This window comes from Musca domestica, unplaced genomic scaffold (assembly GCF_030504385.1).
Source record: "Musca domestica strain aabys unplaced genomic scaffold, Musca_domestica.polishedcontigs.V.1.1 219, whole genome shotgun sequence".
NCBI classification, from domain to species: domain Eukaryota; kingdom Metazoa; phylum Arthropoda; class Insecta; order Diptera; family Muscidae; genus Musca; species Musca domestica.
The window spans coordinates 53362-70927 of NW_026712261.1; the positions used below are offsets into that span (position 1 = coordinate 53362).

At 37.2% G+C, this 17566-nt stretch overlaps 1 protein-coding gene across 1 annotated transcript in view; it reads right to left on the reverse strand.

Annotated features, from left to right (window-relative positions):
* Nucleotides 1–17566, reverse strand: part of LOC131802581 (uncharacterized) — a 133401-nt gene that overhangs the window by 32016 nt on the left and 83819 nt on the right. The window contains 8 exon segments of the mRNA XM_059122907.1: nt 2427–2659; nt 2723–2984; nt 4406–4810; nt 4883–5073; nt 5321–5521; nt 5598–5743; nt 8221–8335; nt 8496–9012. Of these exon segments, the coding sequence (XP_058978890.1) occupies nt 2427–2659; nt 2723–2984; nt 4406–4810; nt 4883–5073; nt 5321–5521; nt 5598–5743; nt 8221–8335; nt 8496–9012 (2070 nt within the window).

The window sequence follows — 17566 nt, forward strand, 5'->3', positions numbered from 1 at the left end:
GCTTAAGATTTTGTCCTTTAGGGTATGTTCAACACCGACTACGCTAACCATGGCCTTCTCAACTTTATAAATTTTGTAATTAGCTGTGGCATTAAGTAGTCCGAAAAATTTTCCATGGGATTATGTCCGTTTTTCCAAGGGATTATGTCCATATTTGCAAGGGGGTTTATGCCAGGGCACCACAGAAACATCGACTTTTTAAAATATTACTGGCCCTCACGTCACTTTGGGGATTTCATGTTTCATGTTACAAGGCTTCAATATCTACTTCCGGATTTTCACGCATGACTTTCTACACCCATAAAATAATATGGTTAACAATAGGACTAGACTCTGTTGGGAAATTTAGTATCGCTTCAGTTGTTAGGAGAGAAAATATTTACAGACGAAAATAGATGTGATAATGTTTCGAACACACATTCGAATATAAGAAGAACCGAAAACGTGGTTTAAGAAAGATGCAATGTGGTAACTCATACGGAAATGAACTTTTGCCTCTTGCAGTCAGGAACCGGAAGCGGTTTGTAATCAACAAGGGGAGGAGGAATAATAGTCAAGAAATGCTTTCTCTTAATTCGAGAGGTAGTACTCCTACGAGTAAAATAAAGAAATTGGGTATAGTCAATTTTTTGTTTCATTTGTAAGTTTGTGTATTCTCCAGACCACATATATGCTCGTTTTCACTCGTGAGAGAAACTTGCACGCGGCGGGATTTCTCGACGAGTGACATATTTATGTGGAGTTTACTCTTCACTCGTTTGTGTTGTGTGGGAGTGTTCCCGAGTCACTCCTCTTTCCAAAATTAGAGTGTGAGTCGAATCATTTGAAATAGAGAGAAAGTTTGCTCTAAGAGTGAAATAAAAACATATGATCTTCGCCTTAACAAGGCAAAACTCTAAAGTTTGTTTTGTTTTTTCCTTTCCTTTCCTTTTTTTTTTTTTTTTTTTTTTTTTGTTTTTGTACACAAAATCCACCTTCCTCTTGTTCAAAGCTGTTGTCTATTAGGCTTGCGTTTACTCTTCGAGCTCTACCGTTCGCGAATTTAACTTAGGAGCAAAAACGAAAAAATCTGAGCTCTAATCAGAATAAAATTCATGGTGTCCGAACTTGTTATGGAACTTGTATCTCATAGACCAGCTTGTGGTGACATTGGTCCTTTGACTGATTGTAACTTTATGATTGCATCACACAACACAATGGTCATAGTGAACCGTTATCCCCTAAAAATTATACCACGAGTCCCCGACAAGTCTCTATAGACCTGGACATCAACATCCCAACCACCTACATCGTGAACCCTGATTTATCACCGGTCAGTCCGATGACCATCGTCTTCAAGCTCCCAAACGTAAAGGTCACAACCATCGTAATTCCTGATTACATTTAATCAGTCGCTAACCGACGACCATAAGTTCTTGATTACCTTCATTTTACAGTGTACTTGGTTTCTCATAGAGCTGGTGCCATAAACTATTGGGCGCTATTGCAAAACTTAATAAACATCATCTAGCTTAGTTTTATTAAAAGAAAATACCTTTTAAATGTTATAAATAAGCGAAGTAATGAAAATTCTCAAGCCGGGACTGTCCTGAAAGTTTAAAAATATTTTAACCAATACAATTTCCATCAATTCTCTTCCCACTTATGTTAGTATTTAAAAAGACAGAAGTATGTTTGGAACTGGTCTTGCATATTATTAGTGGCAGTGTTCCAGAAAACCGGAACGTTTTAAGTGAAATAAAACACTTATTGCAAATGAAATTAAATTTAGTATTTTTTCACAATCAAGAAGTAGTAGAAAGTGCAGGCAAATAAAAATGGAATCAAGTTTCATGTTTGTGAAAGAAGAGTTGTAACTGTAACTGTGTTGTGGAATTATTTAAAGTTTTGTTGTTGTTTTTTTTTTTCTCTTTAAATGGTTATATATTGTTTTGTTTTATATTGTATGAAATGATAATGTTTAATGTTATTTTGTACAGTGTAGTGAAGCTGAACATATGTTACAGAGAGGGAGAGAGAAAGAGAGTTGCCAACTTGTGCTTGAAAACAAAAAAAAAGTTAGAGAGAGACATGTACAGCAATTCTGTTAAACAGGGTGGGGCATTTAGTTTCTTAGTGGAAATTTGTAAAGTTTTTTGTTTTTCGTTTTTTTTTTTTTTTTTAAATTTTAAAGGTTAGTAAAGAAGTATTTTACAGTTTGGATGTATGTAGTTGTGATGGTAATAACTTTGACAACACAGAAAGAATAATGGTAGTAGTATTAGGTATAAGAGTAAGTATAAGAGTAAGACTTTTGAAAAGAGTTGATAGATATTGAAATGTTGTGTATTTTCTTGGGGGAAAATACAAAGTTGTTGTTTTTTGTTTTCGTTTGAAAATATGTAACAAATGCCAATGGTGTTGTTATTGTTGTTATCGACACTTACCGCTTGACCTTGTTGTCCTGGCTGTTGTTGGCCGGGTTGCTGCATTCCTTGCTGTTGCATCCCTTGTTGCTGTTGTTGTGGATGCATTTGATTGGGATCGTATTGATTTGGATCCTGGCCCATCATTTGCTGCTGCATACTCATTTGACCATGTGGCCCCTGGGGTAATTGTGGACCCATACCCATGCCCATTTGATTTGGTCCCCTTCTGCCCACTGCATTTCGTACAGAATCTGTAAATGGATAACAAAATTATTTCACATGAATCCATATTGATTTTCGTAAATGTTACTCACTTGGTATTAGTATGGGTGCACTGTCGGCCGATTGTGAGTCACGCGATTTCGTTCGTATAGTCACGGCTCTTGGATTGAATGTACCCAATTTACCAATGTCTATCAGAGCATGATCACCCGTGGGTGAATTGATATCGGTTACCTTTTTACCATCAGCGTACACAGAATAGCCGGTTACAGGCCCCGATGATGTGGGCCTATTAACTGGCTGCCATGTCACTAGAATGGTACCATCTTGAGGACCAGCCTCAAGTTGAATTTCCTGAAAAAAACAAAAGCAAATAATATTACAATTTGAGATTTCTATTTTTTTTTTTTGGAGGCAATGGACGACAATTTATGACAGTTCCTGATTATCTACGTATCTTCAAAATACCGAATTGCAACACCTGATTAGCTATCTTCCCAAACGCCTTCATAAATAATCTATAACTCGTTAACATCCGATCAGAGTTCTCAATTACCCATAAAACCTTGAATAAAATATGACTAAATCGTAAAAAATATTTAAAATCGGAACTGACCCTAATATGGAAACCTTTATCAAAAAGTGGACCAGGTCAATGATTTTAGAATTTTCTATTAAATTCCAGCTCGATCTTAGTCTTTGCGAAGTATAGATTAAAAATATTGGGGAACCTTTGACTAGCGTTAACGGTATATATTTTTAGAAAACTAAAAATGGACCTCAAGCCGCAAAACCCTTTGGTCTTTGATCCACTAACGGAATACTGTCACATCCCGCTAAAATTTCCCACACCCAATTTCCCACATAGTCCAATCGATTACGAAAATTTGACTTTTAATGCGAAAAGTCGGACTAGGCCTCACTACACCTCCACCATAGTATGGAGGGTATATTAAGTTTGTAATTCCGCTTGTAACACCTCGAAATATACACTTTAGACCCCACAAAGTATATATATTCTTGATCAGCATAAAATTCCTTGTGGATTTAACGATGACCGTACGTCTGTCCGTTCGTGGAAATCCCATTAGCTTCAAAACGAAATGAAGCAGATTGATAAAATGGGTCATGTAGGTCCACGTTTTGGTATTGGCCCCATATAGTGGTACCTCCCTATTTTCGGTATTTTGGTGATTTAAGCGACATTACTCACCTGAATTATTTCAAATTTCGTATTTGAAGTTCTTAATAAATACTACAGCCTATGACCAAAAATTGTCTGTGAAGGTCCACGTCTTCGCATAGCCCCCATATAACGGTACCTCCCGATATTCGGTATTTTGATGATTTTAGCATTTGAATATTGTAATGGCTTATGACAAAAGTTGCCTATGCAGTCGTCGCATAGACCCTAATATAACGGCTACATTCGGTATTGTTAAGTATTTTACAGATTTTGTAACGGATTTTTTTAATTGCCAAATTCGTTCCAAATTGTGGAGAGTATTCAAAGATCGACCCGGTAGAACTTATATGTATTTGAGGCGCAATGTATATTTCAAGGTGTTACAAACGGAATGACAAACTTAATATACTCTCCATACTATGGTGGAGGGTATAAAACGGTGATGTCAGTGAAATTCTATTGGAATCTTGTTCCTGCGTTCGTTATTATAGTGGAATATGTCCTCGTGTCCATTAAAGAAATTCGTGTATAACTGTGGCCAAAAAAATATGAATATTTTTGATTTGACAAAATCCCCCCTTGCACTTACCTGTGGTGGATCCGGTAACCCCTTGGTTAATGTACGGAAATCGGCATAGGCTCCAGGAGCTTCTTCTTGTGGACGTCCCTGTCCTGGCTGCGAGCCACCGGGAGCGCGCAAATGTTTTGCCCTGACCGTAACTCGATACTGTGTACTGGGAGCCAAACCGGTTATGGTATGACGATAGACACCCGGTTTAACAGTTCGCACTTCGACATTATTTACACAGACGACATGCTGGTGATTGGAGTTGGCTGGCAGCCATGTTATGACAGCCGATGAACACGTTATGTGTGTAGCACGAACCGATGATGGACCCAAATGTGAGGTATCACGACCGATGATCATTGTACAGGCGGCATCACGGGATTGCTGGCGATTTTGTGTGACACTGCGGACACTGATGCGATGAGGCTGAAAGGAGGAAGAAGAAATTAATTTACGATTAGCTGATGTTGGAGGGATGTTGTGTGTGCTTCAACTTACCCGATTCGAATCCACGCCCTCTATAAGAGCACGTGTGCGTTCATTAGCTTTGACGGTTACTTTAAGCACACCATCCACATAGACATGATAGCTATCGATGAGATTATAGCCACAGGGTTCGGGTGGCGACCAGCCGATCAGTACACTTTTATTCAGTTGCCGTTCCAGGGTTAAATGTTTTGGGGCTGGTACTAAATAAACAAAATAAAAACAGAAGAAAATAAATGTTAGAATTTCAAATAATTAAAAGAAGTGAAGAACAAGCCTACAAATTCGTGGAAAATCTAGCTTACTCTCATTTAAAATATAACTTGAAAAAATCTTCTTACTTGCAAAACAACAATTCCAAAAAAAAAACAAAATGATTGTTGTTGGTGTTAGAAGGTGTTAAAAATCAAAAAGTATGCAAAAACATGTTTTATGTGATGAAAATCTTACCATTATCACTTATGTCATCCTGATCATGTTCCAAATCTGTATGGGATTCGCTTAACCTGGCCAAATCCTCTTGGGTGTGGGTGAGCAATGGATTGTGTGGTGGCAATGAGGGCAATGACGTTGAATCACATTGCATGGAACCGTCTTCGGCATCACGCAAAGTGGACAGCACAGCTTGATGGAATTCTAAGAGATCGTCGCCTGTTTGGAAATGAAGGATGAAAAAATTATGGTTGAGAAACTCATTTAATTTTTGGAAATATTTTCAAAATATTACCTATTAAACGCTGTACAAATGAAGCAGGCACCAGGCCTCGTCTACCGTCCAACAACTCAGCATCAAGGTATCCACCTTGTGGCTCACCACTGGTCCAAACAAGCAGATAGTCGCCAGCACATAATGAGAGTTCACCTTCGGCATCCCTAAAAATTATGTGAGGAACAATAATAAAGGCGTATTGTATATAAATTTGGATTAAAACAAATAAAATAGGTCTGGTCGAATTTTTAATCCCCTTCATTCTGAGAGAAAGAAAACATTTGAAAATACCCACCCACAGCTAATTTTATAAGCCCATAATCCCTAATGTCAATATTTTCCTAAAATATATATACCCAACATAGTGGTATAGGTATTATGTCTTTGTAACATGTAGAAGGAAGCGAGATGGACCCATAGTTAATTTTGAGGATCCTCATAGAATCACTTACTGAGTCGATTTAAGCATGTCAGTCCGTCTGTCCATGTATTTTTATACCCTCCCCCTTGGAAAGGAGGGTATATTAACTTTGTCATTCCGTTTGTAACATCCTGAAATATTCGTCGTGGACCCCATAAAGTATATATATTCATAATCAGCATAAAATTCTAAGTCGATTTAACGGTTTTCATCTGTCTGTTGACATCACGATACAGCCCACATTATTTGACGTAGAGTCAAAATTTAGCAGAGCAATTTGTATTGCGTCTAGGATGGTTGGCATTGAAAATGAGATATATCGGTGGTATTGAAAATGAGATATATCGTTTTGGTATAGTTCCATATAACGGTATCTCCCGATATTCGGTATTTTTATGATGTATGCCACAATGTTTCACGGATTTGTCTGAAAACTGGTATTTGTAGGTCATAACGGGTCCTAGTTCGTGTGGCGAATCATTGTAATCATAGGTCCACGTTTTTGTATAGCCCTCCCGATATTCGGTATTTTAATCGTGCCACATTTCTTCGGGGATTTGTCTAGAAATTGGTATTTGTTGGTCTTAATGGGTTCTAGCTCTTTTGGAGAAACACTGTATGTATAGGTCCACGTTTTTGTATAGCCCCATCGCATTTTTTATCTGATAGAGATGAAATATTGAACAAATCATTTACATGGTCCAAGGACAAACCCTATGGAAATTGGTGAGAATCGGTTCAAATTTATATATAACTCCTATATATATCTTCAACCGATTTGAGGTTAATTGTGCACCAAATGGCCAATATCAGTCCAAATGAACTGAATTTTGGCACATCCGACTGAATTTAGTATAGGAGTAAGTACATCAAATTTGGTGAAAATCGATTCAGATATGGCTATAGCTCTCATATATTTGTTTCATCCGATTTGGGGTTTCAAATCCCTCATATTCGTAATTTGCCAAATTTTCAGATTTGGATATAGCGCCCATACATACATTTATCGGACTTCAGGTTTATTGCACACAAAATGGCTAATATCAGCCCAAATGGAGTGAATTGTGGAATTTCCGACCGAATTCAGCCTATAAGCAAGTACATCAAATTTGGTGAAAATCGGTTCAGATATAGCTATAGCTCCCATATCCGATTTGATGTCTAAATCACTAACTTTCGCAATATGCACTCTGCAACAATGGTAGAGGTCCCCCATTGTCAGAACGTTGTCCAGGGTTTCCCACATATTACGGCACCCATCTATAATAAAAATCAATGTTTGTAGTTAATAAAAAACCATTGTTAAACTATTGTCCATATGGCCAAAAATGCCTCATCGTAACAAAGGGTTTTTTGGACGAAATCCAGCTCTGAGAGTATTTTATATATCTCAAAGTTGGTACATTGTAATATTTAAACAAGGCTTTAGTTTGGAACGGAAATGACCTATTTTGATTCACTTGTCCTTCTACCTTCCCCACAAAAGTTCAAATATGCCAAAAAAATCAACCTTATATCCAATATTGGGCTGCCGAAACATTAATATCAGACTTAGATCTAGAGATAACAGGGAAAAAGTTGGTTCACTGCTTCGCGTAACTAACTCTCATAAAATGTTTTTAACTTCAGCTAAAGAGGTAGTGTATAGAAGACACGAATTTGTACAAAGAGTGAAACTCCCTCGAATTCGAGCAAGTGCGCTCCTGGAAGAAGATAAGAAAATCGGGCAAACTCAATAGTTTGATGTCTCCAGAATATGAGTAAGCATTTGAGTGGGAGCGAAATTCATTCAAAATCGAGCGGATTCTTCTTTTACTAATCACTTCTATGTATGCGCATTTTTCTTTACAAGATCAGACCCCCTCTTCCCCCTCTCCACTCCTCTTACACACTCTTCCCCAACTCTTCAACAGAGCACAGCAACATAAAAACCAGTGTGCTGTTTCCAGACGAACAAACCAGAAAACCAAACAAAAATGTTACACTCCTTTACATTCTTAGAGCAAACTCTTGCTCTATTTTGTGCGATTCTGTCTCCACTGTAAGTTTTCAAATATAAGTCATTCGGGAGAACTCCCACAAAAACAAGTAAACTTCCAATCTTCAAGCAATTCTGCTCATATAAAAGTTTCCCTCCCGGGTGAAAATGAGCAAATCTGTGTTCTGGTATTCACTGCACTACGGAAAAAAATAGGTTTATTAAATAGGTTCAATACTTACTCTGGTGGATCATATGGAAAACGGGCTATGAATACACAACAACGTCCCTTGCCAGGTATATCCAACATATCCACTTGAGGTTCACTGATGCCATTGTTCAAATTATGATTGCGAGCTAAGGATAAAGAAGATGATAAGAGAAAAAAAATAGGGAAAAGGATAATGTTTTAAACAAGCAAGCAACCAAATTACTCAAATCTACAAATGCTTAAGCTATATTCGGGAGTTGGGTAGACTTAAAACTACATCTAGCAATTAAAAACATAAGTACTTACTTTCTAAATCCAATGGCGCTAAAGCTAAACCACTTCGACTGTGCATCAGACTGTCCTGGAATTCATCCAAGCCCCAGGTATTAGGTGGTATCGGTGAGCAAGGCGAACTACGATTGCCGTAACGTGTCAACGGTATATCGATCTCTTCCAGCATTTTCATTTTGGTAGCATTGCGCAGGGCAACCGATGTAAAGGGATATGATGCGGACGAGGCAACATCGAGAAATGAAGGCGGTGGACCAAAGGTGTTCTGCAAACCGGGAGCCAACCCACTGACGCCGCTGCCAAGACCATAAAGCGAAGATGTGCCAGCCAGACCAGTACCGAGACCAGTTAAGCCGCTGGTACCCAGCAGAGCGCTCGTATCCAGGCCGGGTATTGAGGGATGCGTCAGAGAGGCACCCAATGGCGGCAGGCCTGCGGTGGGGCCGGTACCACTCAGCCCCAGGGCTGAGTAGCTGTTGGTGCCCGTGGGTAAGTTATGCGAGTTCAGCGAGAGTATAGGCATAGTTGTGCTCTGTAAATTGTATAGTTGTATTGTGCCACGCTATTATTATTGGAATATTGATATTGGTTGTTTGTTTGGTTGATTGTTTGGTGGGAGAGTGAGAATTATAAGCAAATTGAGTAAACGCACACACAGTAATACAAGAACACAGTGTTGACAATTCGAATTTTTGAAATTCGATAGAAATGTTGCAGCGTTTGTTGTTGTTTTTGTGGATCAATATTATTATTGTTGTTAGTAATATAATATAGTAGTTGTTGTTTTAGTTATTTGCATTTGTGTGTAGTTTTGTTGTTAATGTTTTCATTGTTGTTGGTTTTTGTTTTTTCATTTTTAAAATATAGCCATCGAAATAAATCACACACAAATGGGGATACAAAGACAGAGACGGAGACACACATACACAGACAGATATGTACAAGAAACATTGATCACATCAATTGTGATGAGTGTATGTATGTTGACGTGTGTGTGTGTGTGAGTGTAAATTTTTAATAGGTTTTTAACAATAAACACACGCACACACACGTATATGGATATGTAGTCATTTATACATTTAGAGTATGTTGATAGAACAAGGATACCAAAGTTGTTTGTTTTGTTGTCCGCACACACGCACACAAAAAAAACGTTTGAAAGAGAAGAAAAGAAACGATTTTGTAATAGTCGAAACGGAAACGGATATGAAATTTATATCACAGCAGTTACGACACACGCACACACAACACAAAGTTGTACGAGAGAGTTGTTAATGTTGTTGTCGTTTTCGTTGTGGCATGAGTAGAACAAACGGCGGAGAGAAGGAAGAGATATACAACAAAAACCAAAGAGACATATGACGACAGCACATATACAATAGAATAGATATCAAAGAGAAGCATACATAGAAATAGAGAAAGAGAGAAGAGAGAAAAAAGAAGAATAGAAAAAAGAAAGAAATCAATTTGTAATTTCTTTGGGTTTTCTTTCTTCATTTGTTGTTGTTGTAGTTATTATTGTTCTTGTTGGTTTTGTTATTTTTAGCAAATGGAAGAGAGTGTCTGTATTTGAGTTAGTTCGGGCAAGCGAAATAGTTGTTGTTAGTCGTTAATGAATTTTTGCTTGTCCGTTTTCATCCGTTTGGGTCCAGGCTGCTGCCTGGCAGCCAGAGCCCCCAGACGATAAAAGGACAAGCAAGCGGCTGCTGCTGCTATGGCTGCTGTCGAGCGACATGTATGATATTTGATGACGAAATAATCCCTCTAACCGGGGGACTCATGAAATAATCGCAAAGCATAATGGTAAGTAAGCGTTCACATGATGGCCATGAAAGCCTTTTTTGAAGGCTGATGAATGCTTTCAACGAACGAACGAAGGTGTCGAGCGTGGTCGATTTACACAAAGGGAGGAAGAAGAAGAATATAAACGTTTTGTAAAATTGTTAGATTCTCAAATAAAACGGAAACTCAAGATAACAGTCATGCAGAAGCCATTTTTAGATAAACATACCAATACCCACACACAGACGCACATACGAACATATCAAAGCGTAGAATATGTAATTTGTAAACAAATAGAAAAAGCATGGAAGAATAAGAGTTTTGCGGAAGTAGAAGTAATTAGCATCTTAAGAATAACTAATGAGACTGAAAAAAGGTATCGTAATAAGTTAAAACGATGGCAACATTTGTATTTTTATTAAATGAGATCTACACGCATTTTCTATGCCCTAAAATGTATGTCTTTCGGACCAATCTCTACATTGTTAATTCCGATGATGTAGAATAAATAAATACAAAAGTATTTAGTTTTTAACAACAAAATCGAAATGAATTACGAGAAATGTTATTAAGCTTTATACAATCTGACGAGCATCGGTGCTCTGGGACCATAAAATATCAATTTTGAAATACTGTTATATTCTGTGAGTAAGGGACCCCCAAATACAATTGGGCCCCACTCACAATATGAAGCATTCTTAAATTCCATTACTATCACCAAAAATATAATCTAAACTATTTTATAATATTGTAATACGAAAATTTTGAATACAGAGTTATACTGGTCTCAAAACTAGATATTCTTAAATCGCAAGTAATTTGGTTAAAAACGTGTTTGACGCTTTGAAGTATTTAAAATCATTATGCACCGTTATAGGAGGCTATATCTGAACAGGTGTTTGTTTTCATTAACAATACCTTCGAATTTTCGGACCAAATTTTGAAGAACCTGTCTTAAATATTACGAGCATTGCTGACACGAAGTAAAATTTTGTGCTCATCACCATGTACTCCAGACAAATACTTTAAACTGACGCAAATTGAGTCGTTTTTTTACAACTAAGATTTTTAAATGTTAACAAGTAAAGAAGCAGCTAAGTTCGGCCGGGCCGAACTTTCAATACCCTCAACAATTTGGAAGGTACTTGATTAAAAAAATAAAAATCTGAAAACTACAACGAAGATGGCAACCTTTTTCTCATATGCTGTAGTACCCATTACGAACTTCAAATACAAAATTTGAAACAGTTTCAGTGAATAATGTGACTAAAATCATGAAAATACCGAGTATCGGGAGGTACCGTGATATGGGGGCTATACGAAGACGTCGACCTGCATACGACATTTTTGTCATAGGTTGTTGTACCCATTAATATTTTCCAATACGAAATTTGAAACGATTCCGGTGATTAATGTTGCTGAAATCATCAAAATACCGACTATCGAGAGGTATCGTTATATGAGATCTATACGAAGACGTGGACCTGCATACTAATTTTTTTCCGTAGATTGCATACCCATTTCCAATACGAAATTTGAAACGATTCCGGTAAATAATGTTGCTGAAATCATCAAAATACCGACTTTCGGAAGGTACCGTTATATGGGGACTATACGAAGACGTGGACCTGCATACAAAGATTTTTGTCATAGGCTGTAGTATCCATTAGGATCTTCCGGCACGAAATTTGAAATAATTCTGCTAAATAATGTCGCTAAAATCATTAAAATACCGAATATCGGGAGGTACCTTTGTATATCGGGAGGTAAAGTTGATGGTGGAGTTTTTATGTTGTATGAGACGAATGTACCAAATCGATCAAATAAACCTAAAACTGAATGATATAAATGTAAATGATATATTTTACAGAAACTCATATTAGGGTTTAGGTGCTAAAATTTGATAAAAACATATATAGGGAAGTTAAAGCTATATCTGAACCGATTTTTACTAAATCTGACATACTTTTTTCTACACTCAATTCGGTGCTATATATGTGCCAAAATCCATTCAATTTAAGCCACTTGGTGCACAATTAACTAGAAATCGGATAAAGATATAAATTGAAGCTATATCCAAATCTGAACCGATCTTGATAAAATTTGGCAGAGGTATTGCTCGGTTGTATCTAATATCTGATACGAAACATGATTCTTGTACTATAGGAGATATAGTTGTATCTGATCCGATTTTCTGTACTTGCGTCTAGACTGAATTCGGTCAGATGTGACAAAAAATCAGGTCATTTGAAGAAAACAGCAACATCAGCAGAAATGGTTCGAAAAGTAAAGAAGCGACTTGATCGAAACCCGCGTCGCAGTGGCCGAAAAATGGCTCGTGAGCTGAACATATCGCAATATTCCATTTGGCAAATATTGAAAAATGAGCTCAGGGTAAAACCATTGAAATTGTAAAAAGTGCAGGAAGTTACACCGCAAGAGATGTTGCTTCGCTTGGCCTGCCGAATTTGGTTTTCTCCCATGAGAAAACATTCGTTGTCCAGCAAAATGATCGTGTTTACTTGCCAAAGAGGTCTGCTGAAAATGTGCACCTTCGGTTGGCCATCAGTTCCTCACTTCATTTCCAGCGCACAATGGCCACCAAAATCTCAAGATAGCAATCCGCTGGATTATTGTGTCTGGAGTATTTTAGATAGCAAGGTTTGCACCAAAAAAATACCAAAGTGTCGATCACCTCAAGCAAGCACTTCGCCGGGAATGGGCCAAAATACTGCAGAGCAACATTCCGGCAGCATGTGACGGTTTCGTTGGCCGTTTGAAGACAATAATTCGTGCCAAAGGTGACAAATTCGAACAAATCTAAAAGTATTCTAGAATTTTATGCTGTTTCCGACATTTTTTTGCATTCATTCAATAAAATTTAGAAAATAAATGTAAAAAATTATGGCGTTTGACTTTGTTACTGTTTTTTTATCTTATCCTGTATATGGGAGCTATATGCAAATCTGAACCGATTATCACAAATTTCAATAGGGTTCGTCCTTGGGCCAAGCAAATAATTTGTGGAAAATTTCATCTCAATTGGATAATAAATGGGACCTGCATTTTGTTCACAAGAATACATTGACAGACGGACGGAGAAACGGACTGACATGCGTAAATCGAATCAGAAAGTAAGTAACTATGGGTCTATCTCGGTTCCTTCTCCCTGTTACAAACAAATGCACAAAGGCGTAATACGTGGTGGTGTAGGGTATAAAAAGCAATATGTTTTGTAGGGTATAAAACAGAGCAAAATACCTATCATTAAAAGCATTAAAAGTTGTTTGAAAAGTCGAAATTTAATATCTTATTTCTCGAAGAGGACACCTTATGTCCAAATGACATAAATTTGCCTGATATTCCTATATATATATATCCTAAATATTGACTTGGATTGAAAAGTCCTAATAATTTTATGTCAAATAGATTATTTCGTAATGAAATGTCAAGTTTGGTAGTTTTTTATTTATTAATTTCTATTAAAAAGTATGAAAAAACAACTATTACATTGCTTGCAAAAGTCTCTACTCCCACAAAATGGCTCTACCCTTAAAATCAAATTAAACAAAAGCGTTGTTCTCAATTTTGTTGTCATTTTAATAAATCGCAAAACGGCAAGGTAAGCAATTTGTAGACCTCATTCAGAAAACAAATGACAATGCCTACCTATGAAAATGATTAGATCATTTATCAGTTATTTTGACCCATTTATTTATAGAAAAGAAAAAAATATTTTATTGCCATGTTGATGGTTGTCCTTTAAACGATCTAAATAATAGCCATAATTGAAGCTAATCGCATTTTATATTTATGCCACGCAAGTCGAGTCGAGTAGAGCTGAGCCAAACCAAGCCAACCAACCAAAGAACCTACCAATTTCCAACCATGATAACCATGAACTAAATTGTTAGCGAAAACAACTCAACTCTTTAAATAAAACGGGGGTGTGGAGATGGCTGGGTGAGAGAGTTGTGCGAGGCAGTATAAGGCCGGACATGGCACCAACATTACCCCAATTGGGAGCTGGCAGGCATTCTGTAAGCTGATTGTTCAGTTATGTGAAAATATGTTGAATGAATTGTTGCGGAATGTTGGCTACCGCACGTGTATTTCTTTAGAGTGGTTTGCCTGGTTACAGGTAAGCCAAACAAAATGGTTTTAAAATGGGGTAGATTTCTCCAACATTTCGGGTTAAGAAATCTTAAATTTTGACTATAATAAATTTTAATTTTGCATCAAAGTTCAAAAGTTTCAGAAGCTATCTCAAATACGACTTTCGTAGAAAAAAGGTTGTGTGGAAGACCTAATAGATAAAAGGAGTAGAGTCTAATATATATGAGCGGGTGAGAGTAAACCAAATTGAATAGCAGCTATGTTCGGCCGGGCAAAACTTTTAATTCCCTACACCCTTTTGAAGAAACTTGAAAATTTAAAATTTAAAAAAAAATCTGTAAAAAATACCTTTCAAATGAAACCCCTTATGTGAGGGCTATACAGGGTGAGAGGAAAATACTGCAACCAACTTCAGACTGCTGTCATTTCCAAGCCACTAAGTCCGACAGCTGTTAAAATTATTCCAGTGACAGCTCATTATATTGTTTACAAGCGTACAAAAGCAGTTTGGTGAGAATTTTCCAGAAAAATGTTATTCGTGATGGAATTCAAGCGTGATAATGTAATTTCTTTATATTTGGCTGGAAAAACACAAGTGGCTATCGTTAGAACGTACCATCGCCTGTTACCGTGATACTGGTAGCGTAGCCCGACATCAAGGACGGAAGTGGAAGTGGACGGAAGAAAACAGCAACATTAGCAGAAATTGTTCGAAAAGTAAGGAAGCGACTTGATTGAAACCAGCGTCGCAGTGGCCGAAAAGTGGCTCGTAAGCTGAACATATTGCAATGTTCCATTCGGCAAATATTGAAAAATGAGCTCAGGGTAAAACCATTGAAATTCCAAAAAGTGCAAGAACTTACACCACAACAGAAAAAAATAGACTCAAAGCTGAGAGCTGAGAGTTGCTTCGCTTGGTCGAAAATGGTGAACTGTCGAATTTGGTTTTCTCGTTGTCCAGCAGTTTGTAAACAAACAAAATGATCGTGTTTACTTGCCAAAGAGGTCAGCAGAAAATGAGCACCTTCCAGAACTTAAGTGCCGGCCATGGTGATGGTGTGGGCCGCCGTAACAGCCGATGGTCGCTCTCCGCTCGTATTAATCGGCATCAGACTAAATGCCGAATATTATGGCGAAAATATTCTGGAGGATGTAATAAAACTTTGGGGCACCCAAACATTTTGGCAAACAAAGCAGCTATGCTCGGCCGGGCCAAACTTTTAATACCCACCACCATTTTTAAGGAACTTTGAAAAATTAAAAAAGATCTGTAAAAAATACCTCTCAAATGAAACCCCTAATGTGGGGGCTATACGAAGACGTTTTCCTTTATAAGTAATTTTTGTCATAGGCTGTAGAAACCATTGCGAACTACATTCCTGAAATTTGAAACAATTTTGGTGAATAATACCGCTAAAATCATCAAAATACCGAATATAGGAAGGTGCGGAAATATGGGAGCCATACGAATACTTAGACCTGCATACACGGTTTCTTGTCATAGGCTGTAGTACCTATTACGAACTTTAAATACGAAATATGAAATAATTCCGGCAAAAAATATTGCTAAAAACATCAAAATACCGACGATTGGGGGCTATATGAAAACGTGGACCTATATGACCCTGCCTACTGGCAAAATACACATGTGTGCAAACTTCAGCCTTCTATCTCAGTTCGTTTGATAGATAGCATGTGCACCTTCGGTTGGCCAAAAGAACTCAAGCGACGGCCATGGTGATGGAGTGGGCCGCCATAATGAGGTTCCTCGCTTCATTTCCTGCGCACAATGACCACAAAAATCTCCGGATACCAATCCGTTGGACTATTGTGTCTGGAGTGTTTTTAGTGCAAAGTTGGCACTAAAAATACCAAAGTGTCGGTCACCTCAAGCAAGCGCTTCGCCAGGAATGGACCAAAATACCGCAGAACAACATTCGGCAGCGTGTGTCGGTTTCATTGGTCGTTTGAAGGCCATAATTGGTGCCAAAGGTGACCAATTCGAAAAAATCTGAACTTATTCTAAAATTTGATGATATTTCCGACATTTTTTCATTCAATAAAATTAAAAAAAATGTTAAAATTATGGCGTTTGACTTTGTTGCAGATTTTTTATCTCACCCTGTACTGTCCATAGAATGGTGGAGGGTATAAAAATCGAAACGTTAATTGACACCCTCAGCATTTGCTGCTAAAATGGCATAAAACCATTCATTTATGACAAATTCAAAACCACACTTTAACAAAAAAAGATTCCACCCGCATTCCATGAGACCCAACTGTACAAAATATATTTGTTCTATATTTGCATTGTGTCACACACATACATACACACTCCCCCACATTCACTCTGCATTCCCTCACTCGCATGGACACATGTTTATAATTAATAATTGTGTACTCGTTAGGGTACATTTTTAGAAGTAGTACTCATAGTCACAGTCGTCGCCGTCAGCCAGTCAGTCAGCAAATGTAGTTGACGTACTTGAAGAGCAGAAGCGTAAGTAGCGAGCATGCAAACATTAAAAATTTAAAATGTTCAAAGCGAAAAAGGAAATACAGGAAAAGAAAACATTAAACATTTAACAGATGACAATTTGCATTTTAAATATTCCAAAAAAAAATAAATAAAGCAAAGACGAACGGTGATTCAAAAAACAACAATGACAAAAATAAAGAACTGAACAATATAACCGTAAATAGCACCCTTGAAAGAGTTAAACAAAAGTGTTAGGGGTGGATGAGAAAATGTAATCAGGAAACATGTAAGAATCTCATTTGAGAATTTGAATTTAAAAAACAAACATATGAATATATTTGTACAAAGGTATACTGAAGTATATGACATATGTTAGGGCAATTTGAATATCTACATCTGTTTATATGTGTGTAAAGAGTTACTTTTGTAAAGTTTGGAATTGTAATTTATATATGCATTTATACACTTATATACAAATATAAATAAGAGCAATGATTCCTTGATTTGAGTGACAAGTTTTTGAATTATCCACGCCCAGACGAGGTAACTGAATTTAGAACTCTGAGAAACTCTACAAAAAATATTTTCACAGAGTATTTAAATGGTATCAATATTTTGTATTAAGCATCTAGAGAACAATAGTATACGCCAGTGTTTTAATGAGGTATGTTCTTTTTTGGATCCGAAAATACACACGGTGGCAAGTAGG